Source organism: Myxocyprinus asiaticus, chromosome 9 (genome assembly GCF_019703515.2).
Source record: "Myxocyprinus asiaticus isolate MX2 ecotype Aquarium Trade chromosome 9, UBuf_Myxa_2, whole genome shotgun sequence".
Lineage (NCBI taxonomy): Eukaryota > Metazoa > Chordata > Actinopteri > Cypriniformes > Catostomidae > Myxocyprinus > Myxocyprinus asiaticus.
The window spans coordinates 32,771,094-32,784,204 of NC_059352.1; the positions used below are offsets into that span (position 1 = coordinate 32,771,094).

General features: G+C 37.4%; 1 protein-coding gene across 2 annotated transcripts in view; it reads left to right on the forward strand.

Moving 5' to 3' along the window:
* LOC127446451 (septin-9-like) overlaps window positions 1–13,111 on the forward strand; it is a 127,538-nt gene that overhangs the window by 16,245 nt on the left and 98,182 nt on the right. The window contains exon 1 of one of the 2 annotated variants that reach the window (XM_051707362.1): window positions 3,603–3,859. The exons of the other annotated variant lie outside the window; for it this stretch is intronic. Coding sequence (XP_051563322.1) covers window positions 3,838–3,859 — 22 coding nt within the window. The 5' untranslated portion in view covers window positions 3,603–3,837. Of the gene's footprint in view, window positions 1–3,602; window positions 3,860–13,111 lie in introns of those variants that run through there. 2 annotated transcript variants of the gene reach the window in all.

Sequence of the window (13,111 nt, forward strand, 5' to 3'; positions counted from 1 at the left end):
ATTCTCACTCGTCTTACAGTAATTGCTGTTTAAAAAGAATGAATCTGATTAGCTACAGAACTGGCTGATCGTTGTTGGGTACATTTGAGATTTGTTCCCGTGCATCTTCCGTAACAGTCAGTATCTGGTGTGGCCACCAGCTGCATTAAGTACTGCAGTGCATCTCTTCCTCATGGACTGCACCAGATTTGCCAGTTCTTGCTGTGAGATGTTACCCCACTCTTCCACCAAGGCACTTGCAAGTTCCCAGACATTTCTGGGGGGAATGGCCCTAGCCCTCACCCTCTGATCCAACAGGTCCCAGACGTGCTCAATGGGATTGAGATCCGGGCTCTTCACTGGCCATGGCAGAACACTGACATTCCTGTCTTGTAGGAAATCATGCACAGAACAAGCATTATGGCTGTTGGCATTGTCATGCTGGAAGGTCATGTCAGGATGAGCCTGCAGGAAAGGTACCACGTGAAGGAGGAGAATATTTTCCCTGTAATGCACAGCGTTGAGATTGCCTGCAATGACAAGAAGCTCGGTTTGATGATGCTGTGACACACCACCCCAGACCATGACGGATCTTCCAAATCGATCCCGCTCCAGAGTACAGGCCTCGGTGTAACGCTCATTCCTTCGATGATAAACGCGAGTCCGACCATCACCCCTGCTGAGACAAAACCACGACTCGTCAGTGAAGAGCACTTTTTGCCAGTCCTGTCTGGTCCAGCGAAGGTGGGTTTGTGCCCATAGGCGATGTTGTTGCCGGTGATGTCTGGTAAGGACCTGCCTTACAACAGGCCTACAAGCCTTCAGTCCAGCCTCTGTCAGCCTATTGCGGACAGTCTGAGCACTGATGGAGGGATTGTGCGTTCCTGGTGTAACTCAGGCTGTTGTTGTTGCTATCCTGTACCTGTCCCGCAGGTGTGATATTCGGACGTACCGATCCTGTGCAGGTGTTGTTGCACGTGGTCTACCACTGCGAGGATGATCAGCTGTCCTTCCTGTCTCTCTGTAGTGCTGTCTTAGGTGTCTGGCCCTGGGCATCTTTCTTTTGGTGTTTTTCAGAGTCAGTAGAAAGGTCTCTTTAGTGTCCTAGTTTTTATAACTGTTACCTTAATTGCCTACCATCTGTAAGCTGTTAGTGTCTTAACGACCGTTCCACAGGTGCATGTTCATTAATTGTTTATTGTTCATTGAACAAGCATGGAAAACATTGTTTAAACCTGTTACAATAAAGATCTGTAAAGTTATTTGGATTTTTACAAAATTATCTTTAAAATACAGTGTCCTGAGAAAGGGACACTTATTTTTTTGCTGAGTTTATTTGACCCCCACTGTCCAAGACAATATTTGAAGGCCCCCTCACCCGAAACTAGATGTCTGATTAAAATGATTAATCATTGATTCTAGAAGTCTGTTTATAATTTGTTGGCATACGGTACATCTTAAATTATTTTTTAGCATTTTAATTAAGTTGAATTATTTTAATATTTCTTATTTTAAATAAATTTTAAGTCAGCTTGGCCCACCTGGAAGTGTGCTGAGGCCCCCTAGTGGGTCCCGGCCCCCTGGTTGAGAACCACTGCTCTAAGTAATCTCTGATGTAATGCCACATAAACATACCTCTTATCTATCTTTCCACTATAGCTGCACACTCTCCATTTTTCTCTGTGATTCTTTTACATTCATATGGTTAGACTGGTCTGATTTTCACATCATTTTGAAGCACAAGAGGGAAACTAGACTTATGCTAAGTATGTTTAACATAATAAACAGTTTTAACAGTAGTGAACCATTGATACTGTCATGATCCAGGCATGTCTTACCTTGTAAGATTATTTATTTTAATTGTATGTTTGAGCAAAAGAAATACTATACTTTCTGGAAAAGTCTATTATTTATAGAACATGATTATTATAGGCTTATTTCTCCTGCGTCATCTATGACCCAGAAGGAATAAACATCAGTGTGGTAGAGAAATATGAAGCCTTTTTTTTTTTTTTTTTTTTACCCTTTGGAAATGCAGAGGTCTATTCTAATGTCTTGCACACATGATAACCAGAGTCCCACACTACCTTTGACCTTAATTTCAGAGGTCATAGGTCATCATGATTTTGTTTAGAGTAATGACATGCAGACAGTGGACAGCTGCTGAATGCCACTACTTTAAGTAACTACACTAAGTTAAGTTTCTCTGATAGCCTTTAAAGCCTTAGAGAGCTGGTCTTTAATCGCTTACATTTAACTTTTTACAAAAGGGTCAGATCAGCAGGAGTCTTGATACAGCATGATCTTGAAAAAAAAAAAAAAATGTACACTAGATGTCATTTTGAACCATTTTTGTTATTCAGAGTTGGAACTGTTACCTTTGCAGGGCAGAATTATTTGGGTATTTTATTTTTATTTTTATATATATATATATATATATATATATATATATATATATATATATATATATAATGTTATGAATAAAATGAGATCACATGATTGACTTTACTTTCATACCAACACTAAATAATAATAAAAATAATAGCACTATCTTATTAACTAAAGTGAACATTAATTGCTGTACAGAACTCATTTTAATGGGTAATGTGATTGAATGAAACAGGATATTTAATGAGAAAAAAAAAATTATGGAAAGACTTGTTTTTATCCTTTGAGAATTGATAAACCAAAAGGGCATTACATACCAGAATAGAGCCAGACCGAATGAGAGTATGCTAAAACAGTGCCTAAATAGCATTCGCATTAAGACCAGGAATGTGCATTAAGAAAGTAAATAGGGTCAATTTTGATTTCATCTTGACTTTAAAGGTGTACTCATGCGTTGGACTTACACGGACACCTAGGGGCTTAGATGCAGCATCATTCAAATGCAAATAAATTCACTATATATAGTCATCCATGATTAGTTTAATCCATGAGTAAAAGTGCCCAAGAACAGGGTGGTTACTGAGATTAAGCGAGCAGTATTCGGCTGGTCATGTGATCCTAACATGGCAGCCCCCATGAGGGGACCCTCTCAATTTAGAATAAAACAGCTTTTATAATGTTACTGATATGACTGGAGTCTTTATCTCATGTGAGTGGAAATGATTTTATACATATGCTTCAAAATTACACTTCATTTCTTTAGGAGTAAAACCTTTTGTGGAAAACATTACTGAGTGCACCTTTAACAAGCGAGAAGTAATAGTACCAATAAAACACCTATAAAATGTAAAAAATCCAAAAAAAGCTTAGAATTCTAACAATAATAGATTATAGATAAATTCATTCATTCATCAACGTGATGAAAGAGTATTGCAATAATATTCTTTAGATGTTTTGTTGTTGTTGTTTTGTTTTCCTACTTCAGATTTAACTGTATCAAACCTAATTCCCGATGAGAATATTTAGAGAATTTTCTCTAAATATTTTTCTAGTTTTCTTTCACAGTGAGTACAGGAGTCTGATTTCAGAAAGAGTCAAATGGCTTGTCCACATCTTAGACACAATACAGCCTCAGTGCCAGAGGTCAAATGGAAGGTGACTGAAGAAGGAAGCGATATGATCAGCCCATGTCAATGCACTGGATACACTTGTCAGTGCAATACTGGAAGAAACACTTGCAATAGTTTTAAATCCAGTCACTGGGAAGGATGAGAAAGAAAGAAAGAAAAAAAGAAAGAAAGAAGAGAGGGAGAAAAATTGGCAAAGAGTTGGAGTTGGAGAGAGAGAGAAAAGAAGGAGGGGTAGAGTGACTAAACTGTCGGAAAAAGCAAAAGGGGAAGTCTGCAAATAAAGGGAGAGGAGGAGAAACGCTAGAAACCACATGTGGCTGTTAGGAGCCATAATTCAGCTATGGAGCGCTACAAAATAGCTGGTAAGTAACTTTTTCTTTCTCTTTACTTTGAGTTTAAAGTAAAGAGTGGACAATAAGCATCTTAGGGAATAGATTTGTGGTTTAAAAGTAATACATTTGTCTTGTTTTATCTATATAAAGATCTGTAGAATGCACTTTGTATGTAATTTCTATTCTGCAGCAGGTAGGGCAGGTGGTTATCAAGCATAACTCTCAGTACTCTTAGTTTCTGTCATTGTTTTTTAAACTGACTAAATACTAGCACTGTATTTACCCAGACCTGTTCAGTTCTGAGTAAACCTTTACTCTGTGATTGTCTTTCCTTTGACAGTTTTTCTTTTCTTTCAGTGTTTTCCTATAAGTTTTAAAGTGCACAAATTGTTGGCTATGAGGATCTTGAATCTGCTTTTTAATTTTACGGAAGACACATGATAAAGTGTGGGATTCATCAATAAGGAAGTGGAAACTTATTTTAGTTTTATGTTTTTGCCTAACTCTCTTGCTCTACATTAAATTTTTTTTTTTTTTTTTTTTTTTTTTTTTTCAGTTATAAAGGGAAGAACTGACAGAAATATATTTTTTCGAATGTGGACATCTCCCTTGTAAATTATTTCACTGAATTACGGGAGTATGTGTGAGAGTGTGACAGAGTGAGAGTTTACATTACTCAGCAGAATCTCCCATAAAGATTGTGTCAGTACAACACCACAGAGCAGCTGTGCATGGAGAGGTTTCCAGTGTGGTGTGCTTGAAATCTTTGGAGCTCCTGTAACATCAGCTGTTCTGGTGGCCAATGCCACACAAGCTTTGCATTCAGCTATGATACAGTTTATTGTTTAATAAGTGTTGTATTATTGATTGGAATGTCAAGAGAGGTCAAGTGAGAAAACTGAGAAAAGCAAATATCTGCATTTATGATGATATTGTAGATTTGTTCTGAATTTGGGCTTCTGTGCAGTTTAACAGATGACCACAGAGTGGCGTTGGAGCTTTTCTGCAGCCAAATAGTCTATTACACAGATTCCAGTATACTGATAACCTTTGTTGTGGTGAATGTGATGACAAGGAAACTCATTCTGTGAGAGTGTCCGGGCATTTTACTTTGTTGTAGGAGGTGTTCATATGTGTGTAAAGCTGTTTATGTTATTTTGGAGTGTTTGTGTCTGTTATCAGGGTTGGGAACAGATTTCCGAAATGTTACTCAGCTTTATAGAGGAAATTGTGGGTAGAGCTACTTCCTGGTTCTGCCTAGCCACTGGCTGCATGTGTTGTCATGGCAGTTAACACACTGCTTTGTTTTGAAAGTGATATGGCAGAGAAACCTAAAGTTTTTGGCCCTTGTGTCTCCCCGCATTTTTCAGATTCAAGATTACATTGCATGTCAACACCTTAGCAGAGTTAAAACAAGTGCACCAAGAGAAACATTGATCATTTCGTACATGCGCAGGAATTTTTATTGTAGAACAGAAAGCGCTAATCGCTAACCCTTTGAAAGTCAAGTTTCGTTTAAAATATCATTTTTGATGTGTTTTATTATTGATGTCAAATAGTAATAGTTTTAAAGACAGGCAGAAACACTGTAGCTAGACAAATGATAGAACAAAATTTGTGTATATGTGCATATACAATGGCCCCGAATAGACCTTTTCAGACAATTTAGTCACTTACGTCAGAATGTTATTGCATTAGATACAAAATATCAAACCAAGTGGCCTTTGCAAGACCATGGTCCACAAAGTTTGAAAATTAGGAAGTGTTCAAATACTTTGTCTTTATTTTGAACAATATATCTACTCTTTTATCATTTAAAATCTAAACTTAACTTAAACTTAATTTAATGATTGCTTTGCTTAAAAGGTGTTTTTGCTATATTACTTTCAAATAAATTCCATTTGGTTTGAAAACTTGTTATGTAATCCAAAGACATTCATCAATTTTTAAGTGTTCTTTTTACTTTCATGTGTATAAACAAATGTGAATTATTGTTTGAGTTTCTGTTAATGACCTAGTTATGTTAGGTATGGTATGTATTCAGAGGAAGTATCTGTGGATGCATTCTGCATCACTTTGAATTTGAAAGCACAATCCCTAATCCAACAATTTAATCACATGGTTATTCACCCTTGTGTAATTATTTCAGCCTTTAACGTGAACATCCTGTGTTCAGAGACCTCTAAATAGGAGGCTGAAATACTGGTCTTGTTCCACTGAAGTGGTGTATATGGGATATCCTAAATGACTCATGACCTCACATGTGGACACACACACACATACACACAAACCAACACACTGTCAGTAATTATTACTCTTGTTATTTTACAACAGAAAACTAAATTTTACCCTTCAAAAAACTGGTGTTTAAGGGCTTTAGAAAGCTGCAGTTTTGGCACAGAGAGTCAGAGCATCCACACAGATTTCTTTCAGCACTGCCCTGTCCCTTCAGACCAGTTACACTGTAATCACATTATACAAAGGAGTTAACAATTGTTTGTGTATGTACTGTTACTGTATGGGCGTACACAAATTCGACAGTGAGATTATTACACTGCAAAAAATGATTTTCAAGACAAGTATCTAGGGTTCCGCGGTATAGCGGTACTACGAAACATCGCAAGACTAAACAATTTTAAATGGTACGATATCATCTTGTTAATTTCGTTACCATATTAAAGTATGCTGCCATTAGCAAAATGTAATGTGAGAGTTTTGAGGTTAAATCAAAGATGTGATCATTAAACAGCAGAAAGATATAATTTAATGAAATATGTCACACGCACGCCACAGAACGAATGAGAGACGTTCAGCTCTGTCATCTCCTTCACACACACACACACACACATACAAGCAGGCGTGCACACAAATGCAACATGCACTAAAATGCTTGATTTTCATGCAGTGTGTCCAATAGTATCCATCTGCAGAGCAGCAGAGCAGTGTGTTTAGTGTATAATCAGCCGTAAACTCTCAAATGACCATTTTCACCATTGCAGCTCAGAGATTTCAGCTCGTGAGTCACAGGAAGCTTGATATAACGAACTCTACACAAACAGGAAGAACTTTAAAGGTCTTTCAGAATAAAAGTCATGCTGAAATAAGAGCTCTATTCAACCGAATGCGTGAAATTGAAGACATTATGACAAAAACAATTACTACTGTGTAAAAGTGTAATATTCAAAGTAGTCACAATAATACTCATAATAACAGTAATATAATATAAAATGGATATATTATTAATATTATTATCTGTAAGCAATATCACAAAAGCAAGTGTAGTAAATATCAGCATGTTGTGATTCAGCCATGGCAGCCTTTTGCTTAATGTTGTCAATAAAACTCTGTTGTGCATATTTTCTCATTTTTTTTCCCAGAAATAATATATATATATATATATATATATATATATATATATATATATATATATATATATATATATATATATATATATATTATTATTATTATTATTATTATTATTAAAAATATAATTATTGGCTCTATATTGTTGAAAATGATTATATTTTAATTTAATTAAAGCTGTACAGTATGTATTTGATTAAACACAATTTGATCATAACATTTAATTAAAACATTTAACATGGAATCCAGAAAAATGTAAAAGAAAATGCATAATTTGTATCTATAAGACATTATGCAGTTCTTTTAATTTTCTGTGTAATTTTTTCAAAAATCTGAGTTTTTTTCTTTTTTAAATTTGTTGCCTAAGTATCGAGTTAGTATTGATACCGAGGTACCAGGGCTGGTATCGTACTGAAGCCAAAATGTTGGTATCGGAGCAACTCTACAAGTATATTTGTCTTGTTGTCCTGTAAAATTCTCTAACCATTCTTAAAATGTGACTTATTTACTTGTCAAGCAAAATGGGATAAGATATTAAGTATTTTTTAAGATAAATCTGACAAAATTTAGGGAATTTTAGACTTAAAACAAGAAAAAAAAATCTGCCAGTGGGGTAAGCAAAATAAAATTTCCCCCCCTTTGAATTAAGTTTATTTTTCTTACCCCATTGGCAAACAGTTTTTTTTTTCTTGTGTTAAGCATAAATCTCGCTAAATTTGATTAGTTTTCTGTCAAAACAAGACTTAAAATCTTATGCCAGTTTGCTTGTCTAGTAAATAAATCACATTTTAAGAATGTTATTTTTACTGGAAAACAATTCAAAAATACTTGGCTTGAAAATAATTTTTGCAGTGTAGAGAACTGTTAGACAGGTGTCATAGAGATTTCTGGTGTGTCTCTAAAGGTCAGACTTAATAAATTTAGATCTGTCAGGTTACTGACACAAACACAGTCCTCCAAACCACCAGACTTTAATTGTATCTGCCTGCCCACACCCTTATCTACAATTCAAATTATTTCTAGACTTTCAGTATGCAATTTAAAAAAAAAAAAAATTTTTTTTACTTTGGTCACCAAAGCCATATTATCCTGACGTCGTTCTGCTGGTGCTGCTTGTGAAACATTTAATTGTGGTATCAATGAAATTTTACTCAAATAGACGGGGAAATAGAAACTCTTTTTTTCTCATCTTGTCTTTGTATATTGATAATAGTCGTTCAACCCCTATATTGAGAATCATATATGCAACTTGTCCCTACACCCAGTCATTAGGGATTGCCAGAGTTTCCTTTATATTGTCCACTGAGGGCTGAAAATTAAAAAAAATATATATAAAAAAAATTGTCAGTGAAAAGGCTGTTATTGTTTTGGAGTCTTGCCATTTGATGCCATAATTCTACCTCTGTGAAGTTGGCACCATTCATTTATGCTGCGTTTGTGCTGATTTGTGCCTTAAAAATTTACATTTGTGCTGGTTCGGTGTTTGAGGTATTATACATTATTTTTTATAATGATGTCACTTTCCACCCCATACCGTCCATATCGCTCCAAACCGGTGTGTTCGTTTGTGCCCGATTTGTGCTGGTATGTGCCATTAAAATTTATCTTGTATCTATTACCCTTCCTTACAAATAACAGCTTGTATTCAGGAGCAGTGATGTCACTCTCCCCATGTGGTCCAAATCACTCCAAACCGGTGTAGTTCATTTGTGCTCTGTTTGTGCTGATTTGTGGCATTAAAAGAAACACTGTATCTATTTCCCTGAATTCCTTAGAAATAAGAATTTGAATTCGGTAGCAGTGACATCACTCTCCACCCTATGTCATCCAAATCGCTCCAAACCGGTGTTGTTCGTTTGTGCTTGGTTTGTGCATATTTGTGCTGTTAAAATTAATCTTGTATCTGTTGGGGCTTTGTTCAGGAGTGGATTTGGTTATTAGCAATAATTAATCATTTTCAAATATAATTATTAATTATTCAAATCAATAGAACATTGATTGGAATCAACATTAGTTTATTAATCCTTCAAATCAACAATCATCAAAGGTAACTATCAATTATCAAAATCAATAGAATATTAATAAGAATTAATATTGCTGGGGCACCACCCTGGAATCAGGGACTAATAACCAGACAGTATAGCAGTCTCAATATAGCATTGTTCTCTTAGGAAAGTCGACGTACGGAGAACATCGACATTCAAAAAAGGAACAAATGAAGGCTTGAATCCGAGCACTGACATCCCCTGCCAGCCCTTGGCACAGGTTCATGCAGAACAATTCCAACTACAAACTAAAAAATAACATGATAAGATATGGTAACCAATAAGCCTATAATACATGAGAGTAGGGTAGAGGTGTGTGTGTGTGTGTGTGTATGTGTAAGTAAGTTGAGAAGGAGTGCACAAAATTGTGGGCATGGCTCTCGTGTAGAGTACGTCACATGAGGTTTCTGCCTAGAGAATGTGGCCGTGGATGTGGGCGGAGAGACTGGTTAATTGCGTCTGCCCGTTTAACACGTGTCTGCACTGGTACAGTAACTTAGGGACAAAGCTGGGCTCTGTTCGCCAAATGTGTGTGCGGGTATTTTTGTGAGAGGTCATGTGTGTGTGCGGTTAGTACGAGAGAGAGAGAACAGGGTGACGGCACCGAAGCCGGTTTAGCGATCGTGGGAGGGAGAGCAACCGTTAGTTTTATCACTCAGAGATGTGGTGAATGGCTCGTAATCCATCTGCTGCGGTTGTTGGTTCTTTAATAGATAAACTCAGTGTGCTGAACTCACCCGCGATGGTGGAAATGCACAAACAGCCCAATGTCATTGGACGACAACACAGCAAATCTCATTTGTGGTAACAGTAAGTTACAGTAATACCTTGAGTATTATTTGCAGCAATGAGCGGACTCGGCGGTCTGTAATCTGAACAAGCAATAACCTTGATACACAAGAATAACACACTATAATAATCTATCTCTGCCCAGACGTAAACCTCTTACTTGAGTCGCATGAGGACGCGGGTAGAATGTGTGTTCATCTGTCGGTTGACTCCGACTCGGTTCCTCAAAGCTCGGGTGATGACGGGAGGCCATTTCCTCGCTCTGTCAGCGGCGGTACGGCAGCTGATTCTCGGCGAGTTGGTGGAGAAATCAGCAAAGTCGACTCGATTGAAGAAGGAAGAGAAATCTTCACTTCTGCAGGCAAAAGGGTGAGATGCAGATTGCTCAGCGGCTTCCTTTGGATCCGTTAGTGTGCTCGGTGGAACACGGAGAATCTTGCCTCGTCCAGCGAGAAGAAGATTGTGCGGCCAAAGTTCAGGTACATACGTTACTTCCTTGGGCAGTGAGGCTACACCTGGGAGCAGCAGGGCTTCAACTAGTCGCGGCGAATACTGTCGCTAGAAGCAAGCTTAGGAGGAATCTCCGGGATTTTATATTCTCGATGACATCATGGTTGAGGGATACATTCTGTTGTGCGTTTCATCCAATAGGAGTTGAGAGTTCGATCCTTCAGAATTTCACACCTAGGTGTAAAGTGAGCAAGGCTTGATGGGATCTGTAGTCTGTTTGGACTCCCTTTGTTTGATTTTGGTGTTATCAGGCTTTGAGTGTTCCTACAGGCCTCAGTCAGGCTTTATAACTGTGTGTAGGCCTGCCTTTGTCTCCTATCTGAGCACATGAGGCCCAACAAATCTATTTTCCTTCCTTAGAAATAACATGAAACTTTTCGGGAGCAGTGATGTCACTCTCCACCCCATGTGGTCAAAATCGCTCCAAACCGGTGCTATTGATTTGTGCTTGGTTTGTGTTGGTTTGTGCCATTAAAAGAAACACTGTAACTATTTATCTTCCTTAGAAATAGCATGAACATTTTTGAGAGTAGTGACATCACTCCAAATCACTCCGAACTGGTGTCATTCATTTGTGCTCAATTTGTGCTGTCAAAAGAAACATCATAACATTTTCCTTTCTTTGTATTTAACCAGATAGGTTTTGGGAGCCGTGAAATCACACAGGCTAAACCCCATGTCAGTCACTCTCACCTGTCTTCATCGTTTGTGCTCGCTTCTGGTTTGTGCCACGTTTGGTATCATTGAAGCATACATTTTTTGCAAATATTTAAACTTTCACCACATCAAACTCAAACACATCTCTCTTTCTCTGTCAGGAAATATCAGATTTGGTCTGATATTTAAACCAGGGATGCAAACTACTCACTTTTCAGCTAAAGTTACCTTTTCTGAAGCTAATTTGACCAAATTGTTTGGTAAAATTTCTAAATTGTCCTTATTAAAATCACTTCAAATGGTTACTTTAAGCTTAAAATCTTCAACTAAAAACTTGAATCTCAGTTATCCTAGATTTATCTACAGCAATAGCAAAACATAGCAAGATACAATAGAAATAAAATAAAAAAATAGTAAAAGTTAGTAAATAAAATTAATATCAAGAACTTATAAATATAGCCTACACGACCAGTCAAAAGGACACTGACTAAGTTTGTTTCTCATAATCTTAGAACCTTTTGATCTAAAGGTTTATGGTCAAATGTTTGGGATTATTTCTGTACTCAAAAATAAATTGTGCCTAATTATAGATGCCTATACAAACCTTTTATTTATTTGTTTTATTTATTTAATTAATATTATTTTAAATTAGCCAACTCTCAGGACAGTGAGAGCGAGACAGAGACCCTTATATTATTTATAAGTAAAATAATAATTTCAGCAGAGTTATGAGGAATCCTCTGTTGAAGCATAGTGGGTGCAGGGAACAAGCACCCAGCAGACTGGAAGGTAACCACTCTACTGACACACGGGCAGAGACAAGGAATCTGCCATGGAGGATTCGTGAGCACTGATAGCAAGCATACAGCAAACTGGAAGGCAACCATACTCCCGACAAGAGGGCAGAGATGGCCAGCCAAACAGATAGATGAAACAGGACCAACTAGGCAGAGAGAGTGAGGTAGTAACTTCACACCAAACGGCTTTCTATAATGATAGCACACACTCAACAACACTAAACTACAAACAAATAGAACATGGAGCATGAGTGTCCGGATCCCGACACAGACCAAAACCGAACTAGACAGGAAGTCAGGATCCAGACACCATGCTCCGGACATGAACAAGACTGACCTAAGAGCGCACGGCGGTAACTCACAAACGGGCCGTGTGCTCACACAAAGAACGTATATGAAACACAAGACAGATTGGGTACGATGATGTCGCGGTCCCGTCAGACAAAACCCCAACCTGACAGAGTGACAGGACCATGACATTACCGAAGAGCGCACGGCAGTAACCCACACCTGGACCCGTGTGCTCAATGCAAAGACAGGACATGAAACACAAGACAGAACATGGGGCGATGATGTCAAGGTCCCATCAGACAAAAACCCAACCTGACAAAGTGACAAGACCGTGACACCAGCAAGTGTCCAGCATATGAAATCATTCAATACGGTTTAAAAAGCATCCCAGGATGCACCTGAAGTTGATTGAGAAAATGAACAGAGTGTGCAGAGCTGGAATAGACAAAAGGCTACACTGAAGAAGTTCAAATATAAGATTTCTGATTTAATTTGTTTTGGTCACTGCATAATTTCCATACTTTTGTGTTACTTCTTAGTTTTGATGACTTTATACTCTAAAATCTAAAATATGCAGTAGCAAATAATAAAGAATAGGTGAGTGTGATGAAACTTTTTTTTTTTGCGCTGTTTTATAATTGATTTCAATTTCAATAGATGTCTTTGATGGCTTGTTCGAGTTTTAGATGCCATATCATGTTTAAAAGAACCTAAACTGTTAAACGTACGTCTCGAGTCAAGACACCTACGTTTTGCTCTTTTGTGGCGCATTCCAGCTTGTTAACGGCACCTAACATGTTGCACTGAAATTTCAAAAAAATATTTTGAAT